At 42.1% G+C, this 8,658-nt stretch overlaps 1 protein-coding gene across 3 annotated transcripts; it reads right to left on the bottom strand.

The window, feature by feature from the left end:
- Window positions 1–426: 426 nt before the first annotated feature.
- On the bottom strand, window positions 427–8,592 carry TMEM254 (transmembrane protein 254). Of its 3 annotated transcripts, none has more exons than XM_046655109.1 (4): window positions 8,435–8,592; window positions 6,029–6,132; window positions 5,792–5,851; window positions 427–2,187 (listed from the first exon to the last, which is right to left on the bottom strand). In XM_046655109.1, exons 1-4 carry the CDS (start codon window positions 8,522–8,524, stop codon window positions 2,067–2,069), a joined length of 375 nt encoding a protein of 124 aa, XP_046511065.1. In that variant the 5' UTR covers window positions 8,525–8,592; the 3' UTR covers window positions 427–2,066. The 3 variants fall into 3 exon arrangements, with proteins under 3 accessions (XP_046511065.1, XP_046511066.1, XP_046511064.1); XM_046655110.1 differs by lacking the exon at window positions 8,435–8,592 and adding an exon at window positions 8,083–8,428; XM_046655108.1 differs by lacking the exon at window positions 8,435–8,592 and adding an exon at window positions 8,139–8,277.
- Between the last annotated feature and the right edge of the window lie 66 nt (window positions 8,593–8,658).

Below are 8,658 nucleotides of genomic sequence, written 5' to 3'. Positions count from 1 at the left end.
TGAATGACCTGCACCATTTGCTCACTAAGATCCTTTTTTGCTCTAAGCCATAATACTCCAAACAGGATTAGAGGATTTTATACTTTTGGCACTTAAAAAAAGAATACTACTCTCACTTGGTGTGTAGACTGTATCAAATGCTGAGTGAAACATAAAACAAGAGGACAATCCTACAATGAAAGGAGACACTCACGTCCACCCATGACTCAGTGCATGGAGGAGTCAAATGCGCTATGGGCGTCTCTGTAAACATAATGAGGAACATATGCCCTACAACTAGGGCATCTGTATTTCTTATCAGTGAAAAAAAAATCCCTGAACTGTACAAACAGTTCCATAATAGAGCCTATTTGAGAAAAAGTACAATCGAGCATGTGACAATCTATCAAACCTGACATACAAAAAAAGCATTTGATTGGAGAAACATTTCTGAAGAAATTCACAGCATTTTATTCAAGTTAGTCCATTTCGCTCACTAATCTGCCATATTGTTTCTGGCACCATTAATATTATCCTCATTATTTCTCTTTGAAGAGGACCATTGCTTCTAAAAAATCTGGGTTGGAGTTCCATGATGTTTAACTCTATGATCAAAAATCTTTTTCTTTACCAAAAAGCAACCCCTTAATCATAAGAGAAACAGAGGGAAAGACCGACATTAATTTGCAGAAATTGATCTCCACCAGCAACAATTCATTAGTCCGTAATCTTTTGTTGTTGTGCTTTTACTTGGGGCCTTTCTTTGGAGGAAAGGGCTGTTTCTGACAAATGCTTGCTTAAAACAAATAATATGCCCTACTGTATCATGGAAGGAAAATAAGGTCTAGTGCCTAGAGAACAAGAAGGTAGTCCTCCAGGAAAGAAGCCCTAATGGCTTCTAGAGGTGACAGAGTCATTCTACCAGGGTCAGGGGACACAGTCAATGACCCTCCTGCCCCTACCAGTCAGTCATAAGGTACAACCAGGTGAATAGGAGTAGTAGTAACTAGCTGGATAAGCCATGGGCTAGAATCTTTAGAAAAGGAATGTTTGTATTTGAGTAAGCCAGAGCTGGAGGGAGACATCTAGAGAGCCTGGAGAAAGTGACCCAGAATAGGAAAGTGCGAAAGACACAGGTTTCCTATCAGGGGACCCACAGAATGGTGAGACTACAGTCAAAAGCAGTCCTGTGCTTTTCTTTGAGGGTGCACTGAATGGGTTCTAAACTTTTCACACACAAATTGGAATGATACTCAACAAGTGGAAAGTGAAATCAGAGTTTCCCTCCTTTGTTCAATAAACACTGACAGAATACCTGTGTGCAAGGCAACGGGACAGGTGCTAAAAGAAAAATAAAGCTGTCTAAGATGTGGTCCTGACTTGAAGGAGCAATCTAGTGGTGGCCATTAGACCCCTGCACACTGCAGAGCACTGTCTCCGTGGGGCCATGTGGTGGCCAGGATCACTTCTGGCTGGAAGGATCAGGAAGGCATTCCCCAGTCCTCTCCTCCTGGTTCTCAGCAGGTCCTCTTTGCCTCTATGTAATCGCTCAGCCTGCCCCATTCCAGGCACTTGTTTATTTTCCTTATCTTTCTTGGTTGTGTGAGAAATAGAAGTTTGCAAGAATAAGATCTTGATTCACAGGTGCCTAGTAAAGCATGTGGAATTGATGTGTTGTGGAAGTATCACTCTATCTTGTTCCAGAAAGGTGGAAAAGATTGTGCGAAAGGAGAACAAAGATGGTGCTGGTAAGGGTAAGGTGTTTTAATCAGAAGGTGGGAGCAAAGGTATGCCAACAGGCAAATTTAGTGCCTGGCTTAAACCAGACGATAGGGAGAGCACCAACACAGCCAAGGACCTCAAGAAGGTAGCTAGAAGTCCTCTGCCAAACAGGTCAGTCTGCAGAATTGGAAAGTTAAAGTCTTTTCCTATTATCTGCTCCAGCTCAACCAGAATGTATGAAAGAATAATGAATAACTAGAGGGTCTTAACTTTCTAGAAAGTAGAAAGTTTGAGAAAAACACAGCACCCCTTAAAAAAGGTGGGGTTGAATATCAAAGGGAAGAGAAAGCTTTTGGATATCTTCTTTAAGTTTGTTTTTGGTGTTTTGGTCTGTAAGCAATCAAGATGGAGAGAGATGCTATCCCAAAGAGGAACGTCTGTAAGAACCAGAGTAGTTGAGCTCGACCATCTGTGATGCCTTTAGACCTGAAAAAAGAAAAAGAAAAGTTTAACCACCAGAATTTTAATGTTGTGGTTTCATAGGAGTTATTATCTTCTATTTTTTAAAAAACTTATTCCTTCTACCGACTTTCACTGGGTTTATTTTGCCATTTTCCTCCAGCTTCTTAACTTGAATACTTAGTTCATTTATTTTCATTTTTCTTGTGCATTTAGGAGGGTACACTCACTCTTCCCTGAGAAGCAGTCTGGCTACTGCCTAGGGCATGGTGTTATAGAACTGCTTCCCACGTGATTCTGATGAGGGGATAGGGTCAAAAAGCACTGATATGGCTTCAGAGCAAGTGTTTTGAAGATAGACCAGATGTAACTGGCCAATTACCAGCTGTGACCTTGGGCAAGTCACTCACTCTCTCTCAGAATCAGTTTCCTTGTCTGAAAAACAGGAATAATGTATTTATCTCACCAAAGTTTTGAGATGATTTATAAGATAATATACACAAAGTGCTTAGTAAAGGGCCTGGCACATAGTAATAATAAACACCTGTTTATACAGTCATTCAAACCAAACGGCTTAAAACAAAGCTTAAAAGAAAATATCCCAAAAGAAGTAAATGGCTTGCTACAGTCTCATTTGTATATAATTAAGTCTCATGTGGATGAATTTTAATTTAAAACAAAATTTAAAAACAATCTATGTAAAAATGATATAATTTTCCACACTAACAGATTAAAGGGGAAAAATCACATGATCATCTTAATAAAAGCAGAAGAAGCATTTGATAAATTTCCACATCCATTCTTAACACAAGTTCTCAGCAAACATAGAAATGGAATAGAACGTCTTCATTCTGATAGAAGAAATCTACATAATTCTAGAAAAAACATGATGCAAAATGTTGAAAGCTTTCCCTTTGATCAGGAACAAGGCAAGGATGCCTACTATCACCACTTCTGGTCAACACTGTGCTGGAGGTAGTGGGCAGGGCAATAAGGGAAGAAACAGGAATAAAAGGTATATAAAATTGAAAAGAAGAAATAAAACTGTCTTTACTTCTGGACACAATTGTGTACCTAGAAAATTAAAAAGAATCTATAGATGAACTATTATAATTAATAAGTGAATTTAGCAAGGTCACTGGGTGTAAGGTCAACAGATAAAAATCGACTATATTCATACATTCTACCACCAAACAATAAAAAAATGATATACCAAAGTGGGCCGGGATGTATGAGACATTTATGTTTATGCAGTACTATTTATAACAGTAAAAAAACCAGAGACTTAAAAGTCCATCATGAGGGAGATTTGTTAAATACATTAAGGCATATACATAGAATAGAATACTATGCACTAATAAAATGAATAAAGTAAATTTATAGGTCTAGACATGGAAAAATAGGCATGTACGACACAAGAAAAAAGTTATGGAAGAGTTTATATTTATATGTACACATATTATGGTGTCTATAAAGTAGAACATAGAGTCCAATCTTATCTCTGGTTAAAAGGAATTCACCAACTGTCCTACACAAATGTCCTGCATGTCTTCATATATTGATTCATTCACTTACACTTGCTCATTAATTCATTATTCAGAAGGAATATTTATTCTGATTTATAGTGACCAATGATACACTGCAACATGTTAGACCATAAACAAATGATTTCAAGAACAAAATAGTGGTGACCTAACCTCTCTATGCCTGTTCTCCCTCCACCCTTCAAAGAACGGCATGGCAGGATGTTAAATTTGATTCTTTCTATTTTCATTACAGGTTTCAAATGCCAACGACAAAATAGGTGTCAAGTACTCCAACACTGTCAGTGGACAGTGTCAGTGTGGCTGGACCACACACCTCCAAGCTGAGGTTTCACCGAGAGGCTGAAGAGGCCAGTGGAAAGAGGTGCTAGTGCTGTGGCATTTCCTATCACAAATCAAGCCCAAAGAACAGCTTCAATAGAACCAACTGGAGAGCTTGACACAAGTCCCCTGCAATTTGGGGGAAGGGATTTATATTTGATTCAAAAGATTAAAGGCTGGTAGGCAATTAAAGTGCATGCACTGGGAACCGCATGCACTTGCAGATTTTATCCCACTGGAGGGATAAGGAAGCTATTATCGTGAGCCATACAGATCTTGTGGAAGGGCACTGGCAACGGGTGGGCCTAAAGACCTAACTGAACGGCAGAAAAATTCTCAATAAAAGGGAAATTCCCCCCTAATCATAGTTCCTGAGAGGAAACTGTGACTGGCATGCTGGAGGAGGCACCTGAAGGAATCGTCGTGGGAACTGCACAAAGGAGATCCCCAGTGATGGGTGGTTTTTCAAAGATCCACCAGGGACCCTCTGGAGAGAAAGAGCCAACACTGGGTATGCAACATCCACAGCACCTCACTGCTGATCACAAGGCACACTGTGCCCTGTTTCCCCTAACTGCTCCTACCAGCCCAAGGGGCACAAGCAGCTGTTGCTAGTGAATATGGCAAAAAGGTGGAATAAGAGAAGGCACTAACTACACTGTTTTCCCCACAACAGGCTCTTGATCCCCAGCTGGATGAGAAGAGCTATTTTGAATTAGATAAAAGTTTATAGTTTTAATAAATAGACTGTACTAGACTGGATAATATCAGATAGTGACTGGAAAATCTATAGTGCTGCTTCTGATTTCATGCAGGGCTGGGAGGGAGGCAGAAAATAATCCACAGAATGAGTTTACTTGGAGAGGAGTGAGAAAAAATAAAGTTTCTTTCTGCTCCTCTCCCAAAAACTCCAGCTTGTTTAATAAACCAGAAGATAATCTATTTAAAGCACTTAGTGGTGTCTGGCATAGGGTGCACCCAATAAATATTATTTCTATTATTAAAAAGTAGTGGTAATAAAGTATCTTATTTTCCACTTTTAGAGGTAATACAACAATAACACAGGTGGCAGTTAATCTTGACCAGAAACAAAGTTAACTGCAAAGCAGTCTGGCATTACTATAGCCTTCTCTTTCATTACATTATACTTTCTGTATATGCTTACATAAGTACAAATGTAAAGAGAATCTTTTCTATTACTGTCACATAGTATTGACTTACACTGACATCTGTTGAGTAGGGTTTAGTCAAGGGGCTTTTAACTTGCATTGCAACCCAGAATTATCTGCGAAGCTTGAAAAAATAACAAATTCTCATGCCCGAAGTCAGGCCTACCAGGTTAGGATCTCTGGGTCTGGAAACCAGATATGTAGACATAAGCATTTTGAAAAAGCTCGTCAGGTGATTCTGTTGTGAAACTAGAATGGGGCATCATCAGCCTAAGTCAATAATTTAGCCCCTCTTCAAACTAGAAGGTAGCCTCCTAATCTTTTGTTCTAGTTGGGGCTATACAGAGAATTTAAAAAAAAATACAAAAATCATCAAATTAAGTAATGAAATAATTGATTAGCTAACACAAATGAAATGAATTCATTAATTAAATGTTTACTGAATACTCCCTCTAAGCTAGGCTCAGTATTAGGTGTGGGGATTCAACTCTACCCTGAGAGTGCTCTCAGCCTACAAATGCATGAATTATTTAAATGTGGCTACTCTCAACTTAGATACCAAGAGAAAAGCGACAAAGACCTATTAAAAACACTTACTTGCATAATACCACGGCACACAAGGACTCTCCCACGTGAATCAGCCAGGCAAGCCAATACCTGAAACAAAAGTCAGCCTAGTTTAAGGTGATGGTTATCACAGAAACCTCAAAAAGAAAGGTGCTTTAATGTGAACTAGCACTACTCTTAAATATCTAAAGGCAACTGCAGGCCTTCCTGGCGTACAGTGAGACCGGAGCTGCAGTGTCCACACCCCATTTCCGCAGCTGTCCTTACCCATTACGCAGGAGGGCGTGATGATGGTCCACCAAGTACTGAGTGAAGGGGCCCAGGGGCCCTAGGTTCTGATAAGGAATACTCTGAGGCCAGAAGACAACCCACTGGAAAAGAACCAGAGGCACACAATACCTATTAGGTCACTTAAATCAGCAAATGTTCCCTTTTGAGAGAGGCTAGGAAATAATTCTGATTCCACAAGAACAACTATAGACCAAAGAAACTCTGAATTAAGTCACCTGGGCTTCCACTCTCTACTTCTATTTTCTAAACACTATTCTAGTGGGAGATTTATGCTCAGGAAACTATATGGTTATCAGACTCAATGTCCAAGTTGGATGACTTCTTAATGAATTCCACCAAAAACATTATTTTATACAGTTTATTAACACATTTTAAGAGTTTATGTGCCCTGGCTAGCTTTTTTACTGCAGAAACCATGCCTTGAGCCAAACGCCTGTGGGTTTTTTTGGTGAAGAAGATTGGCCCTGAGTTCAAATCTGTCGTCAATCTTCCTTTGTGCTTGAGGAAGACTGGCACTGAGCTAACATCCATGCCAATCGTCCTCTACTTTGTATATGGTATGCTGCCACAGCATCGCTGATGAGTGGTGTGTAGGTCCTCGCCTGGGATCTGGGCCAGAGAACTTCTAGGCTGCCAAGTGGAGGGCACTAACTTAACCACTATGCCACCGGGCCGGCCCCCGAAACCCCAGTTTAATTTAAAATCCCTTTCTCTTCTTTCACTTTTTCTACCTCTAAAATTGGGAATGATCCTGCACAAAGTTGGAAAATAAGTGAGATCAGGTTTGTGAAGTGCTAATAGCAACTACTTAATCACATAAGCTTTTTGTAATCTCATCAGCTTTCCCTCAGTCTCTGTGTTGTAATCTCTGCCAGCTTAGGCTTTTCTGAGAACAATTATGTGCCAACAGGCCCAAAATTTATTGTCCCATTCAGATCTCAGCCAGGAGCAGTACTGCCTCTCCTATCATGTTGTTACACATCCAAAATATAAATAAAGCATGAAAAATCACTGCATCCTCCAAAAGCAAGGGGACTAGAAGGAGCAGCACCTGCCAGTTCCAAAATATCCCAATTTGAAGTCCCCAAAGCTTTCCTCCATCTGTATTCTAACTAGTCAGAGATGCAGAATCACAGAACAGAAATGCACCTTCAAGAGTTTTCAGTTCAATACCTCCATTTTACGTATGGGGAAATCAGGACAAAGGTGGTCAGATTCGTCAATAATCAACACTGTGGACACGACAAACACACTTCTTTTACTTTTTTCCTTTTCTTTTTTTATTGCAGTAACACTGATTTATAACATTATATAAATTTCAAGCGTACATCGTCATATATTTCGATTTCTGTGTAGCTTACATCATGTTCACCACCCAAAGACTAATTTCAATTCATCACCACACACATGGACAAACACACTTCTAATCCCTAATCACCACAATCTCCTGAGCAATATCCAAATAGCTTTGCCTTCCTTCAAAATTATACCAACTTAGTCCACAACCTACTTTTCCAGGCATCTATCCCATTATCCTTTAAAGGAACTCAAGACAAAAGTCGCTCCTCTTCTAGTAGAGATCCTCAGTCTTCTTGATTCCATATCTATGCCATACATTTTTATCCTTTCTATCCCTTCTTAACAACTATCCTACCCATCCCTTAGGTCTATTCCCATTTTCCAAGCAATTCTAACTGCCTCAAGCATTCTGCGTCGGAAGCCCTATCCTGACTTGGCAGGCCTACGGGAGTCTGCCAACTTGGATTCCCCCTCCGTCAGCTCTCCTCACACTCAGTTTAGTCTAGCAACCGTGGATGTGCGAGGACGCAAAGGCATGAACACTCTTAAAGCAGAAACCGTCCAAAGAGCCAACCTAACTTCCGCTTACGCCAGTAACCTAGGCAACCACCGGGCACGCAAGCGCAAGACCTCCCTTCCACAGCTTCCCCGTCCCCCTCCCCCCCGCCCCGCCCCGCTGTACGAGGGCCTGGCAGGCCAAAATAGATGCCCCGTCCCGCCCTATACCTCACCGCAAAATATCCCAGCCCCAGGACCGTGACCAGCGAGGGCAAGGCTCTGGACGTACGGAAATAGGCCGTAGCAGCTCTGCTGCCCTCTGACTTCGCCACCACCATCTTGAAAGAGCTAGACGCTGAGTCATGGGGTGGGAAGCCGTCCCCGCCCCCATAGAGGGAAAGCCTGAATAGCCGGTTTCTCAGGACCTCGAGCCCCGGCGACGGGCAGGGGCAGAGGAGTGCGCCTGCGTCTTCTTGTCGGCCTGCACCCCTTTCACTTGGCTCAAAGCGCCTGAGAGCCGGAATGTGCCTGCGCGGACTCTCCTCGCCCGCAGGCGTGGATCTTACGCTAGGCCGTTGCCCTTACGGTGTAATAGCCAAAGGAGAGGGTGATGACGGTGAGCCAGAACAGACTGCTCCTCTGGAAGTACGCCTCGTCGCCGGCGGCCTTCCCCATCGTTGCAGCACATCCCCGGAAGGCGCTGCCGGGGAACACTGCTCCGCTGGAGGTTGGAGGCAGGACCCGGGGCGGGGCCTCGGCGACCGCCCTTCCTTCTCCACTTCCCTCCGGGAGGGTGAAGGTCTAAGGAT

Source organism: Equus quagga, chromosome 2 (genome assembly GCF_021613505.1).
Source record: "Equus quagga isolate Etosha38 chromosome 2, UCLA_HA_Equagga_1.0, whole genome shotgun sequence".
NCBI classification, from domain to species: Eukaryota; Metazoa; Chordata; class Mammalia; order Perissodactyla; family Equidae; genus Equus; species Equus quagga.
The sequence above is the reverse complement of the archived record's forward strand: the minus strand, read 5'-3'. Positions and strand labels throughout refer to the sequence as shown.